This window comes from Fusarium fujikuroi, chromosome FFUJ_chr04 (assembly GCF_900079805.1).
Source record: "Fusarium fujikuroi IMI 58289 draft genome, chromosome FFUJ_chr04".
Classification (NCBI taxonomy): domain Eukaryota; kingdom Fungi; phylum Ascomycota; class Sordariomycetes; order Hypocreales; family Nectriaceae; genus Fusarium; species Fusarium fujikuroi.
Window position 1 is genome coordinate 770397 of NC_036625.1, and position 23164 is coordinate 793560.

General features: G+C 42.8%; 7 protein-coding genes, besides 1 other annotated feature; 5 read left to right on the forward strand and 2 right to left on the reverse strand.

Annotated features, from left to right (window-relative positions):
- Positions 1-1288: 1288 nt before the first annotated feature.
- FFUJ_13231 (probable ATP citrate lyase subunit 1) lies at positions 1289-3312 on the forward strand (the record flags this gene model as incomplete). XM_023575890.1 has 2 exons in its annotated part: positions 1289-1723; positions 1780-3312. 2 exons carry the CDS (start codon positions 1289-1291, stop codon positions 3310-3312), a joined length of 1968 nt encoding a protein of 655 aa, XP_023429132.1.
- An 803-nt stretch (positions 3313-4115) lies between these two features.
- FFUJ_13232 (probable ribosomal protein L30) lies at positions 4116-4379 on the forward strand (the record flags this gene model as incomplete). Its single annotated transcript, XM_023575891.1, has 1 exon — positions 4116-4379. One exon carries the CDS (start codon positions 4116-4118, stop codon positions 4377-4379), a length of 264 nt encoding a protein of 87 aa, XP_023429133.1.
- A 453-nt stretch (positions 4380-4832) lies between these two features.
- FFUJ_13233 (related to Chromo domain protein Alp13) lies at positions 4833-6911 on the reverse strand (the record flags this gene model as incomplete). XM_023575892.1 has 6 exons in its annotated part: positions 4833-5005; positions 5065-5180; positions 5228-5499; positions 5601-5983; positions 6038-6461; positions 6507-6911. The coding sequence occupies 6 exons, from the start codon at positions 6909-6911 to the stop codon at positions 4833-4835; spliced, it is 1773 nt and encodes a 590-aa protein (XP_023429134.1).
- A 1612-nt stretch (positions 6912-8523) lies between these two features.
- Positions 8524-9136, forward strand: FFUJ_13234 (uncharacterized protein; the record flags this gene model as incomplete). XM_023575893.1 has 2 exons in its annotated part: positions 8524-8820; positions 8876-9136. 2 exons carry the CDS (start codon positions 8524-8526, stop codon positions 9134-9136), a joined length of 558 nt encoding a protein of 185 aa, XP_023429135.1.
- A 160-nt stretch (positions 9137-9296) lies between these two features.
- Positions 9297-10234, reverse strand: FFUJ_13235 (uncharacterized protein; the record flags this gene model as incomplete). XM_023575897.1 has 3 exons in its annotated part: positions 9297-9357; positions 9409-9826; positions 9934-10234. 3 exons carry the CDS (start codon positions 10232-10234, stop codon positions 9297-9299), a joined length of 780 nt encoding a protein of 259 aa, XP_023429136.1.
- A 1117-nt stretch (positions 10235-11351) lies between these two features.
- Positions 11352-13469, forward strand: FFUJ_13236 (related to general RNA polymerase II transcription factor TAF12; the record flags this gene model as incomplete). XM_023575898.1 has 2 exons in its annotated part: positions 11352-13163; positions 13215-13469. 2 exons carry the CDS (start codon positions 11352-11354, stop codon positions 13467-13469), a joined length of 2067 nt encoding a protein of 688 aa, XP_023429137.1.
- Positions 13470-14571: 1102 nt separating this feature from the next.
- Positions 14572-16422, forward strand: FFUJ_13237 (probable 26S proteasome regulatory subunit p58; the record flags this gene model as incomplete). XM_023575899.1 has 3 exons in its annotated part: positions 14572-14833; positions 14903-16227; positions 16279-16422. 3 exons carry the CDS (start codon positions 14572-14574, stop codon positions 16420-16422), a joined length of 1731 nt encoding a protein of 576 aa, XP_023429138.1.
- Positions 16423-16871: 449 nt separating this feature from the next.
- Positions 16872-16960, forward strand: a tRNA (tRNA-Trp).
- Positions 16961-23164: the final 6204 nt, after the last annotated feature.

The following is a 23164-nucleotide window of genomic DNA, read 5'->3' on the forward strand; positions in this document are numbered from 1 at the left end:
ATGGGTTGGCTGCACACGAAAACACGGGATGACCCCATCGTTTCACCGGACCACAGTCGACATGTCTCTTTTCTCTTGGCCGCGAAACAACATGCGCAGATTCTTTAGGCATTACCAGTGTTTTTTTTATTACTACATATTGATGGTCTCAAATTTGGCCATTCATGAACTTCTCGGGGCCATAGTGGGGAATAAGCGCCATCATAAAACGCCTCTTACAAGTACAGACTGGCATGGACAACGGCCCCCTCACGGTGTGGCAGCTCCAGTCTTCAAGCTCAATTGCAAACCGCCTTGACCAGACGAAAAAAAAAAAGCCCGGATTCAACAGATCAACAAGAAAAAAAAAGAGGACCCTGCAACAAGCGACATCCCCAAAGAAAACACAGGCTTCTTCCCCAACTGGCTGGTTGATCAAATTCAACTACATCACCCCTTGCCGCCTGTAGACATTGGACGTCCATTTGGTCGGCCGAGGAATTCCCCATCTTGGCAATTGAGTTTCTCAATAGAGATATCACCAAAAAAGGCATTAGGCAAGACCCAATTGTTGGTTCTCAAAAAGCGAGTGAGTGAGCTTGTTCCCGTCCACCTGCTCCAAAAATATGGCCTGGGTGCGAGTATGGGCGATGGGTTGCGTGAGAAACCTGGCGCGAGTGGTGGCTAGTGATGTACCGGGAGGTGGGTCAACAGGGGTAAACTTCCTGCCCCTCGATGTACTGTACCTGAGGTACCTGTTACTTGAACCCCAAGCAGCGGTCCTTGCAGTTGCAGAGGCGTCAACCCCACTAAGTTTTTTGGGTGTGGTGAGACCTCAAGCTGGACCCGACAGGACATAGCACCGCGGTGAATTGGTGCTACAGCTGTCCACTGCTTGCTGAGAGAAGCCTCATCGACCCTTGAAAGTCAACCAAAACCAAAAAAACACAAGCCCAGTCCAGCTCTCACTTGCCCACCTCCCACCTCACCAGAGACGTTCAGGCATTCCTCCTGATTTCTAGGTCCCGTCCCATCCACTCACTCCCCTCCCCCTCGTCTTGTCTCGTCTCCGACTTTGTCTCCTTCAACTGACGGATCTTCTCGACCGTTTCTTCTACTCATCTCAATTCCTTCCCCATCCTCCTCTTCATACATCTCCCCCCATACCTAATTCCTTTGAGCCAACTTCTCCCCTGAGAGCTCAGAGCGTTTCCTCTCCTCAGCAGCTGACACCTTATTTGGTTCCTCCAGCGCTTTAAACCTTCAGTTCTCCTGCCTCTACTCACACCGTCCAAGTTCGACATTCACAATGGCTCCCGCTTCCTCCAGCAGCCTGTCGGCCAACGACAACATTCAGCGTTTCCCGGCTCCCAGCCGACCTCTGAGCCCTCTTCCCGAGCACGCTCTCTTCACCGACAAGACGCGATGCTTCGTCTACGGTCTTCAGCCGCGAGCTGTCCAGGGCATGCTCGATTTCGACTTCATTTGCAAGCGCTCTAAGCCCTCGGTCGCCGGTATCATCTACACTTTCGGTGGTCAATTCGTCAGCAAGATGTATTGGGGAACCAGTGAGACTCTGCTGCCCGTCTACCAGCAGGTTGACAAGGCAATGAGTAAGCACCCCGATGTCGACGTGGTCGTCAACTTTGCTTCTTCCAGAAGTGTTTACAGCTCCACCATGGAGCTTATGGAAAACCCTCAGGTCAAGACCATTGCTATTATTGCTGAGGGTGTCCCTGAGCGAGTAAGTACATGCCAATTGCCATGTGCCGAAACAAATAACTAACAATTACTCTTTAGCGAGCTCGTGAGATCGCCCACGTCGCCAAGAAGAAGGGTGTTACCATTATCGGACCTGCTACGGTTGGTGGTATCAAGCCCGGCAGCTTCAAGATTGGTAACACTGGTGGTATGATGGACAACATTGTTGCCTCCAAGCTTTACCGTAAGGGTTCCGTTGGCTACGTCTCCAAGTCTGGCGGTATGTCCAACGAGCTCAACAACATTATCTCCCAGAATACCGACGGTGTGTATGAGGGTATCGCCATTGGTGGTGATAGATACCCCGGTACCACTTTCATTGACCATCTCCTGCGATACCAGGCCGACCCTGAGTGCAAGATCCTTGTCTTGCTCGGTGAGGTCGGTGGTGTTGAGGAGTACAAGGTCATTGATGCTGTCAAGCAGGGTATCATCACCAAGCCCATCGTCGCCTGGGCCATTGGAACTTGCGCTAGCATGTTCAAGACCGAGGTTCAGTTCGGTCACGCTGGTTCTTTCGCCAACTCTCAGCTTGAGACTGCCAAGATGAAGAACGAGAAGATGAAGGAGGCTGGCTTCTACGTCCCCGCTACCTTCGAGGATCTTCCCGCCACTCTCAAGGAAGTGTATGACAAGCTTGTCTCCCAAGGCACTATCGTTCCCCAGCCCGAGCCTGTTGTTCCCAAGATTCCTCTCGACTACTCTTGGGCGCAGGAGCTCGGTCTCATCCGAAAGCCTGCTGCCTTCATCTCCACCATCTCTGATGACCGTGGCCAGGAGCTTCTCTACGCTGGTATGCCCATCTCCGACGTTTTCAAGGAGGATATCGGCATTGGCGGTGTCATGTCTCTGCTGTGGTTCCGCCGCCGTCTGCCTTCATACGCTTCCAAATTCCTCGAGATGGTTCTCATGCTCACTGCCGATCACGGTCCCGCCGTCTCTGGTGCCATGAACACCATTATCACTACACGTGCTGGTAAGGACTTGATCAGCGCCCTCGTTTCTGGTCTCTTGACCATTGGCTCCCGGTTTGGTGGTGCCCTCGACGGTGCGGCTGAGGAGTTCACCCGTGCCTTCGACAAGGGTCTCAGCCCTCGTGACTTCGTCGACAGCATGCGCAAGGCCAACAAGCTCATCCCCGGTATTGGACACCGTATCAAGTCACGAAACAACCCCGATCTCCGAGTCGAGCTCGTTAAGGAATACGTTCTCAACAACTTCCCTAGCCACAAGCTCCTTGACTATGCTCTTGCTGTCGAGACTGTGACCACCTCCAAGAAAGATAACCTGATTCTTAACGTTGATGGTTGCATTGCTGTCTGCTTCGTCGATCTTGTCCGCAACTGCGGTGCCTTCTCTGCCGAGGAGGCTGAAGATTATCTCAAGATGGGTGTTCTCAACGGTCTCTTTGTTCTTGGCCGAAGCATTGGTCTTATTGCCCATTTCCTCGACCAGAAGCGTCTGCGTACTGGTCTTTACCGTCATCCTTGGGATGACATCACCTACCTCCTCCCCAACCTTCGGGAGGCTGGAGCCCCTGGCGCTGAGGGCCGGGTGGAAGTTTCTCTGTAAGAGATGGAGAATGATAATTCAAATGGGAAAGGAAGAAATAAGGCGTCGAGCATTTGATGATTTAGTGCCAGCCTGGACGCGTCGTGGGAAAAAACGACGGTCTGTACGAGGATTCCAATACAATGTAACTAGTGCTGGAGGCCGCAAGATGGACCTCCATATTACTCGCTTGATTCTATAGACATGAATGTTGATGTTTGCTATGAAATATTTTCGCGCTACATGCTTAATGTGTCATGATCAACATGATAGGTGGTTTGAGAACCCTCGTCTCTTCAATCCGAATCACTCTTCTTGTATCAACCCGAATTTCTTGTAGATGTGGAGCGCTCACCAGCTCCCGAATCTTTGATGATATCGACCATATCTGTAGGGAAACATTGCGGCTGTAGATATCAGATTAAGGGAAAATGAATCACGGCACCTCAGGAAACCTCTTGAATCAGTGAGCACATCTTGGAAAAGATATCACTTCAAGTTTGATGTATTTCTGAGGCGGATGACTTAGCTCACGTGGTTCATCACGAGAAGTCCTCTCAGGGTGGTCACATGATATGCTCCCAAAACGGTTTGGCGTACCCAGTGGTTTTGACGCCGATTCTTGAGCTCATGCTTTCTTTGACGACGGCCGACGAAACGTGAACGGCGGGCTGGTGTTTCTGGGGCTTCTTCGATTCCAATTGCAGGCTATCTATGGTAGGTCGCCCACATCTCCCATTGATAGGTAGATCTCGCTCACACAAAGTATAGATCCTGCGCTCCATTTTCTCCCAAGGATCAACCACTACAAACCACCTCCAACAATGTCTTTCTTCCGCATCACCCTTCATCGCTCCGCCATCGGTCTTCCCGAGCGCACACGAGGTGTCCTCGCCGCTCTAGGCCTGCGCCGCCGTATGCAGACCGTCTTTCATCCCGTTCACCCACAGTTCGCCGGTATGATCCTCAAGGTGAAGGAGCTGGTTCGTGTTGAGGAGGTGGATCGCGCCCTGAGCAAAAGAGAAGTGAAGGCTGCGCGGACGCCGGATCCCGGGTTTTATGTTGAAAAGGCTGTGCCAAGAATGTAAAAATATGTGATGATACCAAGAAAGAGAAATGGGAGTGTACTATACTGTAATGATCCTTGTACAAAAGGTGGTGCAAGATAGGACGAAACTTTAGAAGTGCGATCAAGTCACATCGAGTTTTAATTCACAAATCACTTGGATGTAGAAATGAAATACAAGAACTTCGCATTGAGACCCTAAACACCCCGAACACGATATTCATTACAGATGTATCACGAATACCCCAACTCTCACAATTACGCGTCTAGCCCTCCTTTATCCCAACCGCAAGTCGTACTACCCTAAAATGGGCCATCATGTGAGTAAAACTTCTAGTCTGTCTCTCGCTGCCCATCTACCAGAGTTAAAACCTGATATCGCCCCAACAAAACAGTCTCAAGTGGTGGAGTAGACAGCGCCCAAGGCAAAAGCCCTGATACTAGAAACTATGATTTCCTTGGTAAACTGTGCTGTTCAAAAGCTACGAGCTTTGTCAATATACTCCTGGCTGGGAGTCTCGTACTCATTGACAAAATATGTCTCGCAGTTACGTCCTAACCAGACATTGAACTTTCCTATCTCCTCTCGAAGACGGGACACGGACTGCTGGTCCATGTTGGTCTGCGCCAACAGTTCGGGGAGAGAGACTGGTAACATCAAGTCAGCAAGAAATTATTTATAACTGGGGGCGAAGGGAAATAGGTACCAATTAGTCGAGCAAGATGCTCAGCGCCATAGACATCGCAGACATTGGTGATTTCTGGGTTCGCCTCAGTGTTCTCCCAGAGCTTCCTGATATCCATGTACTGATGGCGCTCGAAACTAGTCCCAGTCAGTTGTCTGAACCGATGAAAAGTGGTTAGACTTACCGGTACAGCAAAATTCTGCTAAGAGCCTTCTCGAAGTACTCACGGAAGCCTGCGACGACTTCTTCCAATATGTCCATGCTGGAAGATCCCTCTTCGCGGTGTGGACGCTCATGCGCAAGATAGTCTTCAAATATCTTGGTGACTGGCTTATTATGAGGAAGAGGGACAAGCTGGTTGTTCTTGGTGATGTTTTCCCAATCATCAACCAGCATCGCTTGAATGTGGTCGGGCACCGGGATTTTGATCATAGGTTTGTTGTGGAAAGCATCCTCCTAAGGCAAGGTTAGTACATGAAGCATTACGCAAGCTGCGAAACAGCTGGTGGCCGCTGCATAGGCATATGAGATCAAGGAGTGTATATGGGATCGAATACCGTCTCGAGCTGGTCGCATGAGCGCGGCTTGGGCTTGGCACTAGGCTTGAGAGGCTTCTGACGTGGCTGCTTTGGCTCATCTTCGACAGTCAGGGGCATAGCGTAGCGATCATCATGGATCAGTTTACCCGACTCTGATACATAGCGATGATCACTAGAGGGGAGAAGAGTAAGATGGTCCTTAGGTTCTTTGAGCTTGGTCAACTTGACCTTCTTAGAGGACTTAAGGGAATCCATCGACTTGTCAGGCTGGGCCAAATCAGGAGAGCCCCGAACATTGGTAGTAGGGAAAAAGCCTTGCGGAGCAGAAAGGTCGCTCGCCGAATCCATGACGCCGCAGTGCCTTGCCGTTGATGAAGGGCTGGGGGTAACAGGGGCAAGTGCTTAAGCAAGGGAAATGTTATGATGGGAAGAAGAAGACTAGGAAGCACGGGAACTTTGAAAACAGTAGAGCAGACTAGAGCTGCGGGAGGGAAAGGATGTAGTGCGTAGAAATGATGCCTTGTCAAAGTGGGATTTTGATGCTGGGACAAGGGCGAGTAGTGACAAGAAAGGAATCATGGAGGGGAAAACGGCAGCGCCATAGGCAGTGTTGGGTATAGGCGGAGGCTGGATCACAATATAAGGCTCGGTATGGCCCTGGTTCAACCGATCAGATGGGAAAACACACTTTGATACAATAACAACCTCTTCCCCAATTTTGAGATAAGGAGGTATCGGTGAATAGTGTAACAGAGTATGGATGCTTCTTCTTTCAACCAGTCTCACCAAAGGGCCAACTGGGCCAAATTTGCATATCACAGCCCAGAACTGCCGGAGAACACTCGCAAAAAGAACAAACAAAGCATTGGGTGGTATGGTCTGGGCGACGTAGCAAAGAATATCAATGAGCAAAGAATTTCTTACCTGTTCCAATTCCCAGTCTTTGCCTCGTCTTCCTCCCCTGCCTCCTTGAACAGTGGCAGAGCCTGATCGCTCCTCGCTGACTCTAGCAGACTCAGCACCACTTCTCAGGCCCTTCTTCGGCTGCTTAGTGCTTCGTTGGATGTTATGCTTCAACTGCGCGTGCAACTGTGCAGCCAGCTCTTTGTGCTCATCGTCGAAGGTCCGGATGCGGTCTACCAGCACCCAGTCGTCCCAGGTGTTCTTCCACCCCTTGTAATGGACTTTGTACTTGTATCCGTCACTGGGCTTCTCAGCTGGCTGAACATCCATAATCTTGGCTTCGTAGAGCATATCCATGTGGAAACAGAGCACTTTTTGATCTTTGCTGAACGGCGGTGGTGCCGGTTGCTGTCGAGCAGGAGCCATGTCTGTTATGTAAAGGACAAAAAAGAGAAGAAGTTACAAGAGTGGTAAAAAAGTGGTATAAAAGCAAAGTTAACAAAGCACGGATGCAGTTCTCGAAAGTCTAGCCAAGTCCAAAATCGATGAGTGTTGATAATAAGAACAATGGGTATGGGGATGGATGGATGAGATTGAATGCCCAGATACAGTGCAGATACAGGTTTCTGTTAACAATTTACGGTAAGGTACCCGTAGTTTGGAGAAGAGAAGGTAAGGTACACACTTAGTTCGCGTTAATGAGGGAACAGGGGATGTTCACTGTGACCACGCGACGCGACAGCCCCCTTAGGTTGGTTCAGAGTCAAAAGCTGATGGAAGTACTTGAATGGATGTGATAAGATAAGGGATTTGTTGGTAACAAAGGAGTGGATAGTGGAAAGTCAATGCTTACACTGGGCTGGATTAGTGGGAGGTGACCGTCCCCACCCCCCCCAGGCCCGCTCTCGAGACATCCAATCCATCCATATTGGATTCAAGCCAATTTAGGTTCTTGTCACTAGGAAAAGGTCTTGCACCTTTGAAGTTCACTAGAACTGATATTAGCAAACCGGAAACGGTCTGTGATTTCTTCTCTTCTCTTTCTTTTCCTTTTTTTTTTTTTTTTTTTTTTTTAACGTTTATTCAAGTTTCTTAGACTTGCAGTAAGTCGTATAGACTACACCCAAATTCCCTAGAGATATCTACAGCTCCATATATACACATCGTTCTTGACCTCAGCTTCTCCCGTCTAGCTATCATTTAGGTGGCTCTTCATCGTGGTATCTAGCCTCGAGTACTTAAGATACATATATGTCGAGGTTAGGTACACGTAGTGGAAGGCTTAAGCTAGGGAACTGTGTTACTGCTAGCAGACAACAGAAGGGTCATAAACAGTATGCTTTATGCCTTTATACTACTTTCATGTAAATCATCCCAGCTGATACAAGAACCCCTAAGCCATTTAGCTTTAATGATGTTGTGATCCTTTCACTACCGAGTGCTGACACTAGAAAGAGGACATAATACGGTGTTCCATAAGTAGACATTAGCCGTTTCCTCGGACCTTTGGCAGGAACTTGATTCATTGACTTGCTGGCACAGGATGATGACCAAATCTTGAGGTCAACTTGACAGCGGCTCAGCTTCATCTATTACTACTGTTATCAGTCGTGATGAAAGAGCGGCGCCGGCGAGCACTCCAAGGTCTAGAAAGAAGCCCAAGAGACATAAAGGTATGATATCATGAAAAATAGATGTATGTAACTACACTGTTCCCAGCTTGTGTTTGTACGAAACTTCGTTTATCAACAAAGAGGGGAAAACATGAAGAAGAGGAAAAGAGACGAGGAGGACACCGAATGGTACTTAGAAGGTCTACCAAAACCCCCTATTGTCTCGTACCTACCTATCCAGGCATTGAACAACGTCCTGTTGTGTAAGCTGGGGATAATGTGGGGCACTTAACGCGTTTCATTTTCAAGACGCGTCCTGATTGCATTCCATACCAAAGCTGAGCATATCGGTCCAATACCTTTCTTAGCATCAAGGGCCTTTTTCAACAATCGCACGGGGGTTAACTCAACTCGAAAACATAGATATGGCACCAACAGAAGCAGAACTTCTTGCAAATTACCTCATACAGCCATCTCCTTTGACCGCTATCGTCACACTCGAGCAATTCAAGACCCTCTTTCCCCGTCCACTGCAGTCCTCACCTCAGGTTCGATCACTCTTTCGAGATCTACAAGCTCAACGCGCAGATCTTCTCGACCAAGTCGCCGAAAATATCGCACATGAAGCGAAACGGGGGATCACAATGCGACGAGAAGTCGTGCGGGCTAAGCGCGAGGCAGAGCGAGAGGATATAGACGCCGAGATTGAGATGGAGCGAGCAGTATGTCCAGACGAGTACACATCCTCGTGCAAATACTGACCGACGCTGCTTACAGCTATTCGGAGATGTTTCAGGTGCAGCGAGTGCCAAACATACTCTCAACTCTGCTATTCCAGAACTTGAGGGTGCCGCAGGTGTACTACATGCCGAACTTGCACATTTGAAAGAGGAAGAAGCAACCTTGCTCGACTCTGTACAACAGACTATAGGAGCTTTGAGCGATCTACGATACGGGAAATTCGCCAATGGTCGAATAGGCGAGGGGGTCATCGATGGCCTCAAAAACGTAGAAGCAGCTTGCGAAAACAAATCATGAACGAACAGATCACTTCAAGGGTGTCTACAACTTCACGAGAATAGTCATCTCTCTGAGCCAGAAACTTCATATATTTGCACGACAGATCAACATTTTCCCATATATCGAACGATTTGACGGTTCCATCACTAAAGCCTGTCAAGTGTTTGCTAACAATGAATTATTGGGCGCGCTGAGCACCGGCCTGGGGGGCACCGTTGGCGCCTTGCATGCGACGGGACCTAGTGCTATTAGTATCACTTTTGTTTGGTTCAGGGGTTGTCACAACTCACATCATGGCGCGGCTACCGAAAGAGACAACGAGCATGAAGAGCCAGTTGGGGATGAGGCCCATAGCCCACATGAGGTAGCCGAAGGGAACAGCTACGCCGTACTCGGCAAGCTTACCGTTGAAGGGATGGAACCAGCTGCTGTCAATGCGATGGAACTGGTCCTTGCTACCGGACTCGTGGAAGGCAACCAGAGTGTCTGAGGTTGTGGTGGTCAGGTTAAGCCTCTTGCTATAAATCTCGACGGGCGCAGGTTCGGGGAGCATCTCAATGATATAGAGGCTGGCGGGACCTGCAGACCAGGCATTGCAGAGAATGGGCTGGTTGTCGCAATTCAAGTAGGCCATATGGGGGGTGTTGTCGAGGAGCGCAAACTTGGCAGCGGTCTCGTTGAAGGCCTGCTCGACAGTTCCGCACCGACCTTTAATTACATGTCAGCATTAGTTCATTACGACTGACACGGTGGTAATAATTTAATCTTTTTGTGGCATAAATCATATGGTGTAAATTCCTGGTGGGCAAACGTACCGTAGCATGTCTTGTTGCCGCCAGAAATGAGCAGCCACCACTCTTCAGGCGAAGTAGTACCAGCGGAAACAGGCTCGTAAAGGGTTTGTTTCCAGTTTTCCAGGGTCAGGACGTTGAGTCTCATAGAGCCAGCCTTCGCCTCAGCGGCTGCAACAGGGTCATGATGGCCTGGGTTGGGAATATATGAGGCGAATTGTCCGATGACATTTTGGAACTGGGCCTTGTACTGGTCGATAGGCGAGTCTTGAGCGGCAGCAAGGGCGGGCAGAGCCGCAAGAACAGTTGAGGATGAGAAGCGCATATTGGCAATTTACTTCTATGAGCTTGGGATATTTGACAGCGAAGTAAGGCGCAAGTTAATTAACAAATATCGAACTTGAGGAGACTGCTGGAGAGGAATGGAAGAGAGGAAGAAGAAGAAGAAGAAGAAGGAAGGGAAGATAAGACAGGCAGGCAATGGCCAGATGGAAAGATGAACGGGCTCCGGTGGAGATGAATGAATGGATGGGCTAAGGTAAGGGTAACTATGGCTAAGCTTGGATAAAGACCCCAGTGAAATTGGATACATGGGGAAAGCTGGACCCTTGTAATCGTTGGGGAGATTCTTCAGTGGCTTATGTACTTTGTTATTTCCTCTTTATTACCTTGGCTGCTGACTTATACGTGAGGTACGGTAAAGGGAACCTAAGTATCTGTTTAAACCTGGAAATCCTGAGCAATGGAGGAGACAACTGGTAATTCAAAGGCTAAGAAAGAGAGAGGTAGAATCAAATCAAAGCAAAGGAACCAGGTGAATCAATGCACTTTTGCGCATGAATGATACTCCAGAAATCTGGTTCTTGATAACGCCGGTAATCGACGTGTTATGGTCATATAACATGGATGCTGAAGTTTCCATCCACATTGCGTATTCCCCCGCGCAAAGTCAACCCCGACCGACAAGTTGAAAACCAATGATGACACCTAACGAGCAACGATTTGATACCTCCAGCCCACCCTGACAGCTAACACATGCCTAGGTAGGTGTCTAGGTACTTGTTAGTAAGTTAGACCAGTTCCACTAAATTGGGCAAACCTCCTGTTCCGTCACTCCACGAGACCCCAACAGCTAGCTACCTTACCACACCCCAGTCATGATCACAAATACAAAGACACGGACCGACACTTATTCCGTGTCATTCTCACGTCCTTTCAGCGCGCGTGTCTGTGAAGTGATTCACGACACTACCAGATTTTAACAATTAGTTCTATTCTTGGTCTTGAAGTTTCTGATCCTCTTATTTGTTGTATTCTACACTTGTCTACTCCAATTCTCTACCTACGTAACGTTCTCCAACTCGTATAATCGGTGTGCCCATACCATTCGACCCGTCTCGTAGCAACCACCGTGCCCCCGGTTCTATTCCATCACGTTCACTATGAATCCTCAGATGGGCCAGCAAGGCCAAGGCCAAGGCCAGCAAGCTGGTGCTGGCCAGGCACAGCAACGTCCACCACCTATGTATCAACCCAACCAGATCAGGAACCTTCCAACATTGAGTGACGAGGAAAAGTCCAAGTACGAGGCCGGATTGCAAGGTCTTTGGAACAAAGCCAACAACTCTCCCCAGAACAGCCCAGACAACATTGCTGCCCGTCAAAAAATCATAGAGTTCTCGAAGATGCTTATCACAAAGATCCAGCAAAGACGATCCCAGCAGATGCAAGGACAGAATGCCCAGAGCCAGCAGGCTCGCCCTCAGCAAATGCAACAGAACGCTGCTGGGCAAGCAAATCAAGCACAGCCTCAGCAACAAGCTGCCGGGGCTGCTGCAGGTAGCCAACCAGCTACTGCTGCTGCCGTTCGACGAAACCCAGTCCCCGATCATATCCAGCAGCATGTTAATAAGGTTAATTTTCGAGTTCCTCAGTCCGTCATCGATAAATCCGCTGCCGAGGCTACCAAATGGATAGAAGAGATCAAGGAACGTTATACCCGAGCCTTGATGACTATGGATGCGAGCAAACAGAAGATGGCTCAAATTGATAAAATCATTAATGATAGAGCCGCAGCTGGACAGCCATTCAAAGAAGATGAGCTTCGACAGCTACAATTGAAAAAGGATCAACAGCTCAAAGCCCATACGGATGCCCACAAATGGGTTGACAGTGTGCGCAAGCAACAGGGAAGTCTGCAGGGCACTGGCCAGGCCCAAGCACAAGCTCAAGCTCAACCGCAAGCACAAAACTCTGCCAGGTTGTCGCAACAAGGAAGTCAGCCAGTGCAGCAGGCTGCAGCGACACAACAAAATCAACCCCAAGGACAGTCCAGGCCACAGCAGCAGCAACAACAACAACAAACCCAGGCAGCGCAAAACCAACCTCAAGCGTCTCAGCAACAGAACAACGCGCAAGCTAATACTGCCCCTGTTAACGCGGCTGTTGAAGTTGCTAAGCAGCAGTTAGCCGCCGTTAGTCGAGCTTCCCCAGTTAACGGAACACCTGGAACAGCACCGGCGCAGGTACGTCCTGCGCAAGGGACACCTCAACCAGGACGCCAGCAACTACCAGCGGCGCAAGTTCAGGTTAAACAAGAACCTGGTGCTCCCCCCATGAATCCTGTGATGGCTTCGGCAGCTGCGCAGAATCAGGCTGGGACGCCGACCCAGCAGAACGCACCACGGATACCTACGCCCCAACAAGCGGCGGCGGCTTCTGCTCCAGTAACAGCGGCGGGTCCTCAGCAAGCTCTCAGTCACTCAGCTGCGATGGATCTTGCAAACCAGAAGGCTATTAACACTCCAGGAAGTGCCTCGGTGCCTGGCCGGCCTGCCGCGACTGGAACACCTACACCGGGTAGTGCAGTGAATCAAGGAGTGATGGGACCCAACGTTCCCCAGCAACCAACACCACAAGGTCATCCACATGCACATCCCCCACAACCTCAACAAACGCCAATGCAGTCTAAAATGCCTATCCCCAAGGTGCTTCCCGAAAAGGCCACAGCCGTGCCTCAAGGTGTTTCGGTTGGTGGCGGCGTGAGCGCTGGTCGGCCTACAATGACCCAAGGAAGCGGAACCCTCGGCGGCGTTATGAGCCAACCGGCGATGGCTAGAATTCCAGCCTACAATCACGAAGCTGAGGGAGATCACGTTTTGAGTAAGAAAAAGTTGGACGAACTCGTTCGGCAAGTATGCGGAGGCCCAGCCGAGGGGCAAGATGGAAACCTGCTCACTCCTGAAGTGGAGGAGGTGAGTTGATCGCATGCTGCAGTTGAGACGAAATTACTAATTTAGTCCTAGAACGTCCTGAACATGGCAGACTCGTTTGTTGACAGTGTCCTACATGCGGCGTGTCGAAACTCAAAAGAGCGAGGTTCCAAAGTGCTTGAGATTCGCGACATCCAACTTGTCCTGGAGAGAACTTACAACATTCGTGTCCCTGGATACTCTTCTGATGAGCTTCGTACTGTCCGCAAGATTCAGCCATCTACTGGATGGATTGCAAAAATGAGTGCAGTTCAGGCGGCGAAGGTCATGCCTGGCAAGGGTGAATAATGCACCGGCCCTGGGAAAGTGGTGGTGGATATGAAAATGCCCATCCGCGAGCTAAAAGAACATCTGGTGTTGGTACACTTTTGTGTTTTACAAAAACAGGCGTTGGGTGTATACCCGGAACAAATCGGCGTCAAGGGGTATTCGTTTTGGTATGATGAGGCTATTCTCGGAAAGAAGGTAGACCATGATATGAGGTGCCTCTCTCATATGCAAGCGTTGGCCCTCTAGGTTACAATGCAAATAATAAACGTCTGCTTACTCTACCTAAGTATGACTCGACACTCGCTACAGTCCTAGAATTTGAAGTATTGCCAAATTGCCATCTTTCTTGTCAGCATGAGGAAAGGAGAAGTCTGGGAACCATACACATTTATTCCCCTAGACGATACTATTTGCATATCCATTCTTGACTAAAAGGCCCTTTCTCGATTTTGGAAGCTGCTATATTAGTAGGGTATCGTCACTTTATCACTTACCTACCTACTTAGGTAGACACCTATGTGTTAATACCTACCTGTAAGAGGTGACTTAGTAGGTAGCATAATATTTGCACAATTTACATAAGCATCGCGATAATCTCAAGGTTGTGCAAGAGGCTGCAGGCAACATCGAAACGTCACTGCTCCAGGCCCCACAAGCTGCCAGCTTATTAAGAATACCTGAGAGGTACAGTTGAGTGCCGCGAAATAAAACGCGAAGGCAAGTAGCTTCTTAGCCCATTCAAGTACCTACCTAGTCTCTCAGCAGTCGCCTCACCTAGTTGCCCACTGACCAGTCACCACGCCCCGGTCTCCATTTGGTGAGCTAGCATGAGCAAGCAACCAGCAGCATCACGTCGAACCTCCCTCAACCCATTGCAGCACCAATCTCCACACGACGACCACAGTCTTAATTTCTTTCGCAAAGCGTGCCTTGCTCTCTCAGCTTCGGCACCGTAAATTCTTCAAGCCAATACCGTCCAGGCCCAACCAACCCAGCGCCACGACAAGCTGAGGCGCGCGCACGACTCACGGGTTCAACAGTATTCTCCCACTATCGTTATCAACAGCTTCGGCAGCCTCAGCATCGTGTTCTTGCAATATACACAAATAAACCCATCGTCATGCCCAGCAAGAAGCCAAGCAACAACGGAAAGAAGCCTGCCGGGAACAACGTCCAGAAAAATAAGGACGTGGAGATGACGGACAGCACAAAGCCCAAGGGCAAGAAGTCTGCCAAGGATGGCGATGAAGAGATGACCGTTGTTGTTCCTCCTTCAAAGTCGAAAAAGTCTGACAAGACGGCGGCCGACGCTGAAGGTGATGTGTCAATGGGCGAAGAAGAGGAAGAGGCCAAGGTTGACCCTGTAACACAGACTATCGCAGGTTAGTAGTTGCCGTCGAAGCTTGACAAGACCAAGCCAAACAGTCACTGACATGTCTTTCCAAACGCAGATATTAAGAGCAACTTTGCTTTGATAGATCGTGCGGTTTCACTTTTCGACGCCAGATTCTCCCTTCGCGCCTTGCGATCTATCTCCATCATCCGCAAGCGTTTGACCACCGATATCATTGCACAGGTCATTTCCGAGGCCTTCCCAGCTACCGCCAGCTCGAGTGCTATTGTCGAGCCGCTCTTGTCCGCCATTGAGCGCGAAGATGTTATTCTGGGCCGACAGAGTGGTTCAGAGATGGAAATCGATGAGGCGAAGACGTCTAGCAAGAACGGTGCCAAGAAAGAAGCCAAGGAACCCATTCCTGAGATCGATATTTTCCTTGGTATTCTTGTCCAGGTCTACCTCTTTGATTCCAAGCAGTTCCAGCGCGGTGCCGACTTCTCTAGGTACCTTTCGGACAGAGTCCAATCCCTCAATCGCCGTACACTCGACTCTTTGTCTGCCAAGGTCTACTTCTACTACTCTATCTTTTGCGAGCACATTGCACCTCTTCCCCCTTCTCCCCAATCACCCGTCGTCGCTATCCGGCCAACTCTCCTCGCTGCTCTTCGAACCGCGGTGCTACGCAAAGATGTCGACACACAAGCCTCGGTTATCGTTCTACTGCTGCGAAACTACCTATCAACTTCGCACATCAATCAGGCTGATCTCTTGGTCTCGCATACCCAGTTTCCCGAGAACGCTGTCAATAACCAGGTAGCACGATTTCTCTACTACCTCGGTCGCATCCGAGCTATTCAACTGCGCTACACCGAGGCTCATGAGCATCTCACTGCTGCCACTCGAAAGGCTCCTTCTAGCAGCTGCGCCCTTGGTTTTGCTCAGACGGCCACCAAGCTGCTCTATGTTGTTGAGCTGTTGATGGGTGATATTCCTGACCGAGCTATGTTCCGACAGCCAACAATGGAGGTCGCTCTCCAGCCCTACTTCCTCCTGGTCAAGTCGGTCAGAGTTGGAAATCTTGAGGACTTTGAGACAGCCATTGCCGATCATGCCGATACCTTCCGACGAGATGGCACGTACAGCCTCATCCTCCGTTTACGACAGAACGTCATCAAGACCGGTATTCGCATGATGTCTCTGTCCTACTCTCGCATCTCTCTTCGTGACATCTGCATTCGCCTGCATCTTGGTAGCGAGGAGTCGGCTGAGTACATTGTTGCCAAGGCTATCCGCGACGGCGTGATTGAAGCTACCTTGGATCGCGAGAGGGGTTTCATGAAGAGCAAGGAGGTTGGTGACGTATATGCAACTCGTGAGCCGGGTGAGGCGTTCCACGACCGAATTCGAGCTTGTTTAGCTCTCCACGATGAGAGTGTAAAGGTTTGTTTCCCATCGACTTGTGAGACAGGATAAGAGACTAATTCGCACTAGGCTATGCGATTCCCTATGAATCAACATCGTCTTGAGCTCAAGAATGCCCAGGAGGCCCGCGAGCGTGAGCGTGAGATGGCCAAGGAGATCCAGGAAGGTGACTTGGACGAGGATGATCTCGGCGGAGACTTTGATGGTATCTAAACTTTGTATATTGTCTCGGCTTGAGAGCGTTTGCAACCTATTGATCAATGCCCGTGGCTTCTCCTTGCCGACATTGCCAGGTGGCGTTAGCTGCAATTTCTTTTAATGACCCGCTTAGAGTGATGGTAGTGGGTAATCTGCTGGTATACGTCGATAGAAAGGGGAGGGGTTGAGGTGGTTTGAACGTCTCACCAAGACTTCAGTGTAGGTGTATTAAATGCCCGCACGGAGGGAATAAACTTGGAGGCATAGAATACTGTATCATCGCCGATGACATAGGAATTTGAACACCGTTTTCTTCAGGGTAGTATTCTAAACTCAATACATTGCTTCTTTTAGTGAATAGATGCGAAGTTCTTTCTAGATGGCGGCAAGAATACCTTATGCTAAACCATGTGATTAGTGTCTCTGGAATATAGTATGTCTTTGATTTATTATTTTCAACAAATGGGGAGCTGGCGCAACGGTAGCGCGTCAGATTCCAGCTATCAAGCACGGAGATTCCTGAAGGTTATCGGTTCAAATCCGGTGTTCCTCAAATTTTTGTCATTTAAGTATAATTCCCTCGGTATTTTTTTTAATCTTTTTAAATAACTTTCTTTTTAGCTTTATCACTTATGTCAGATTGGGAGAATGAAATAATTGCTTATATTTAGGTAAAACCTCAGTAAGATACCAGAAGTTAAGGGATTTAAATATAGAATTTCCCCTCTTCTAGAAGAAAGACAATATATAAACTTTCTAATAATTAAAAGTCTTATTTATAAGAAAAACTACTATAAGTATAACCAAGAAGGAAAGCCTAGTACTTACCGAAAATATTTAAAATAATAACTAATTAGATAATTAGGCTTAAATTTAGTAATAAGTAGATTAGCTAATATAAGGCCCTAAAGGTCAAATTAAAGAATAAAGATCTATAGGCCTATATTAACCTAATAGCATTTAATAAGCCTACCCTTAAGGTGGTTATACCTATACCCCCTAATATATTAGCAGTAGGATAGTAAAGCACTATAACTGCCAGAGCGGTAACTACTATAAAAGTATTATCTTTATTAATATAAGAGATAGCTATATAGAAAGTTAATCCCCCTATTATTAAATTAAATAGAAACTATATTAAATATAAAATATAGACTTAATAAATACTATATCTTATAGAAAAAGATTACTAAACGGTTACTATAATAAAAGTGATATATAAGATATATCTAAAGAACTATAAGGACTTAAAGAGAAGGATATCTATTATTTAAGATTAAGTATTAAATACAGTAAATAAAGGGATTATAAAATACTATTTTTTAGAAAATAATATTTTAGTAAAATAGGTTTAATCTCTCTATAATAAGTTCTCCTTAATATAAATAAAGTAAAAGCAGGAGGCTTATTAAGTATATAAAGAAGTCTTAATAAAACCTATATACTATAGATATATAACCTATAAAGAAGTAAGTAACTGACTTAAGTAATAGAAGACTTTAATTAATAAAGCCTAAAATATAGGCCTGCAAGAGGCTAAAGAGGTAAATTAGTAGTTTCCTAATCTTATTATAGCTTTAAGGTTAACCCCACTAAAGTTATAAGCAAATGCCTATAGTATTACCTAAATAAATTATATTTAGTCTAATACCCTATCTATTAGTATAGTAGCAATAGATATTTAGCTAGTACTAACATTATAGCCAGATATATAAAGAGCTAAAGTAAGTTATAAAGCCTTTCTAGTTAAATAAGGGAAAGAGGCTAAAAAAGACTAAAATATCCTAAAAAAGCCTAAGTAAAAAAAGCAAAAAGAAAAGAAGTATCTTTACTAAAGACCTAATAAAGATAAGGCAGAAAGATATAAAGTATATAAATTAAGGCATACCTTATTAAACTGCTTTTATACTTTTCTTAAAAAGGCCTATATTAAGTTTAAACCAATATAGGCTCTTACTAACTAAATACAAAGAAAGATAAAAGAAAATAAAAAAGGTATAGCTAATTAAATTAAAAAGCTAAAACTAAAAGGATTAGCCTAACTATATTTAGTTAGCTCTACTTAACTAAATGCAGGCCTAACAGTAGCTAACTATTACCCCCTAAATAAAAGTATATTATTAAATTTAAAAGTAATTATATATATATTCAGGGATATAAAGTAAATAAAAAACCTTAAGGTAATAGCCCTTAAGGACTTCTTTTAGTTAAAAGTAATATAAGTCCTAATAGAAAGATATAATAAAGCATAAATTAAACTTAAGTTAAGTAACAGCATGCCAAAAACACTATAACTTTATAATATAGCCTTATATACTATATTAGCTATAAATCTAATATTATTTACTAAGCTAAAAAAATAAAAAATTTAATAGGATATAAGCCTAAGAAATAATTATTTATAGCATTTAAATAGAAGTAAACTTAATAAGGTCTTAAAGATTAAAAGGCAATAAATACTTAAATATAAGTATTTTCCTTAAGACCTAAAACTAATATAAGCTAGACTAGCAGTAAATACACTTTCTATCCCTTTAAAACGGCATATATATATAATATAAACCAAGAGAAAGCCATTAAGAGGTAATACCTTAATATAGCACTTAAGGTTAGGCCACTTAAGGCTAAAGGCTTTCTAATACCTAGCCATATCTATAAGAGAAGTATAAATAAAGTTAGAGATTCTAATAGAAATATAGTAAATAACTACAGTTAACTATAATATATATAAAGTAGTAAAAGCTTACTAACTAATATACTGCACTTCTTAAGAGTTAATTTAAGTTATAAGTCTAGGAGATTAAATAGCTATAGACTTCTACCTTATATTATTAAGATATATAGGCTATAGTTTAGTATAGATATTTACAGATAGAGTATTAAGGTTTACCTAAAACTATTATATAACTAATTAAATAACCTCTACTATACTTTTAGCGCTAAAAGGCTTCTTAAATATAATAGAAATATAGTACTTTAAGAAAGTAAAGGTAATTAAATATAATAATAAAATTATAATAACCTATCTATAAGTATATGCCAAGATAGTTTAATAAGGAATATAATATAAACCATCTACTTTAAATATATAGGCTTAGAATAGTAATATAAAAAGAGTAGCTACAGTTATTATCTAGAAAAGCAGGGCAATAAAGGCAGGTATAAAAATTCCAAAATACCTCTAGCCTAAATTAATAAAGGCAGCTACCTATCTCTATAACTGTATGCCATTAGTTTAAAGACAGTATAAGTTACTATATAAGATATTCTACTTAAAGTGTATAGCTAAGCAGTTAGTAAAACTAAACCTATTATACCTTAAAGTATATAGATATAAAGTATTTACACTAATAAAGGATATATAACTATAATATAATAAATTATATTATTAAACCCCTAAAGGATGGATTAAATACCTAATAGGATATACATTAAGTAATTCCTATAGAATCTAAAACCTATTAAATAAAGAGGTATTCTTAATATAAGATATTACCTTTAATAAATATTAGTGCTTTAATAGAAATATAGTAACCTTTTAAGATAACCTATAGGCTAAAGACCTAATAGTAATAGAGAAATAAATTAAAGAACTAATCTTACTTTAGCAAACTTAGCCTAATTTATAGCAAAGGTATTTAGTAAATAAAGAACTAAATAAAATTATTAATAAAAATATAAAATTTATAAGCCCTAAAGCTAATAACTTAATAAAGATAGATAAGGAATTAAAACTATATATTTAGTTTAAATTTAAGCTATTATTAATACCTCTAGAATTATCTCTATTAAGTTTCTTTTATATAATAGAAAATAACCTAAAGGTAAAGAGAGGTAGTAAGCCAGTAAGTAAAACCCTTACTAAAATATAAGTAAGAAATTATATTTTATTTAATATAGCATTTCTAGTAAGGATATTGTAGCATAAAATATATATAGGTACCTAATAGAAAACCTAAGGTTATAAGAATTAAAAGAGTCTAGCTAGCTTTAAGAATTTACTAAAAGGAGGGAGCTTATTTTAGCCTCTAAACCAATCCAGTATAGAAAAGTAAAAGGCCTAAAGGGATAGGATAAGCTCTATACTAAATAAGGAAAAGGGGCCCTATATCGGTATATATTAGAAGCTCCTAAAAAGGCTTTCTAGCTTATATATTAATATAAAAAGTTATTTATACCGGAATATAATCTAAAAGGCAGAAAAAGCTTATTTAGAGAGCTATAAACTCTCTTAATTATAGATAGAAGTAGCTAAGACTATAGTAAAAGGTTACTAAATACTTAAATATTACTAAATATATATCTATAAGTTAGATAAATATAAAAGATTCCTAAAAATCAAGGTAAGATTAGTAATTTAGAGAGATTAATAGGTAAAGAATAGCTAAGATATATATATAGCTATACTGGCTAAAATATCTTTTAGGGTTTTAATAGTAATTATAACTAAATTTAATTATAAAATACTTTAATATAATATAGTTAATATATTTATATAATTAATATTAAATAAAGATATATATATAGAAATGCCAATAAGTTACTGAAAACCTAGTATAGTCCTTAAGCTATAAAAGGCATTATATAGACTTTAAAGGTTACCTCTTTTATAATAAAAACACTTTAAGAAAGGTCTATTATATATAGAATTTCGCTAAATACTTAGTAAAAACTATTATTAGGTTTAAGGCAATATAGTATTTTTTTTCTATATAGATAACTGTATCTTCTATTACCTAAAGGAATAAGAAAAAAAGGCAAAAGATTTAATAAAGAAGTTATAAGAGATATATTATATTAAAGAAGGTAAGACCTTATAATAATTTTTAGGTATTAAGGTTATAAAGAACAGACTAAACTATTACCTATAGCTCTTCTAAGTTATATATATTAATAAAATATAATAATTACTTCTAAACCTCCTACTAAAATATAAAGCAGTTATTTTAATAGTATAAAAAGAGTTATTACTATATATTAAATTATTAAGCCTAAAAAGTATAAATAGTTACTAATAGAAAGTAGGTACTATTATATATACTGCAGTAATAACTTACCTAAATATTGCCTTTATAGCTAGCCAATTAATAAAATTTAATTAAAACCTAGAACTATAATATTATAAAGCGGCAGATAGAGTACTATAATATCTTACCTAAACTAAAGACTTAGCCCTTTAATTTAGAAGTAATAATAACTCTTTAATTAATAGGTTACTAATAGCCTTAAATATAAGCTTTATTAATAACTTAGTAGACTATTAAAGCTTATAGGCCTTTACTATATAACTATTTAGAGGAGTAATAAGCTAGTAAGTAAATAAGCAAGATATTATAACTATATCTACTACTAAGGTAGAATTACTTGCCCTATTATAAATAGCTAAAAAGGCTATCTTTATAAGCTAGCTTATATCCTTATTATAAATCAATCTAAAAGATAAGATCCCTTAGCAAAACCCCACTAAGCCACTAAAGGTAACTATTTAATATAATAACTTATAAACTATTTAACTAGTTAAAGAGAAATTAGTTAAGCTGCATATAAAGCTATAATATATATAGATCTATAACTATTAGCTAAAATAAAAAGTAATAAATAGGACAGTAAATATAATATATACCCTATTAACTCAGCTAATAGCTAATGGCCTAACTAAAAACCTTATCAGTAAGAAATTCTAAAATTTTCTTAAGTAACTAAAGCTTATTGAGATTATAGCAATTAGATAGCAGATAAAAATTATTTTAAATTAGGTTATATAATAAAATAGATACCTAAAAGATTTAATTTAAATTTATTATCCCTAAAAAACTACTAAAGTATAAAAGGGGTAAAGCCCTAGCGAATACTTATATAATTAATGCTAACTATATAATAAAGACTAGAGAACTAAAAACCTCTAGTTAAATTATTTAGGGGTGTAAAAAGGCTTAATAGCGCCTTAACAATAGGTAAGAGTAAACTAGCCAGAATAACTAATAAAAGTAATGCCAGTAAAAGTAACTAAAATATTAAAAATAAGGTTATTTAAATGCTTATTAAGCAGAATATAAAGAGCTAGCTTAACTTTAAATGCAGATAGGAGTTTATTGCAAATCCCCTTACCCTTAATAGGAATATCCTTATAGATATCTAGATAAAGGATTGCCAAATAAAGGCAGGTTACAGCAGAGATATTATAGGCATAAAAGGGCATTATAGAGGTAATCTAAATAGATATTTCCTTAGAAGTAAGTTTAATACTACCCTAAAAATAAGTTAGCTAAAAAGTTAAAGAAGCCTTAATAAAAAATATATAAAAATAAGGTACTAGAGTGCCTAAAGGTCTTAAAGGGATATAATATCTTAAGACTGAATTATAATAGTTAAAGTGCTATTACTACTAAAGGCAGGGTTATATATACAGTTAGTAACTACTTACTAAGCCGCGCTATAAGACTTAATTATAGTATAGGCCTGCTAGACCTAAATAGAATTAAGTTTCTTATTAGTAAAATAATCCTAAAGGCACTTAATTGCTAGGTAGTAAGCCTAAACTGCACTAAAGTACTTATAAGGAACTGGTAAAATGTTAGTAAAAACCTAGCAATTAAGGTAGAGAAATATATATAAAGCTATATTTCTTTTAGTTATTAATATAGAAAATATAATACTTTAGCAAGAGGCCGGTATAATATTAAAGAGAGAGATTGCAGTAGATATTATAAATACAGTAAAAATATAGGATTTTACTAGGAGATTAATTAATTAGCTA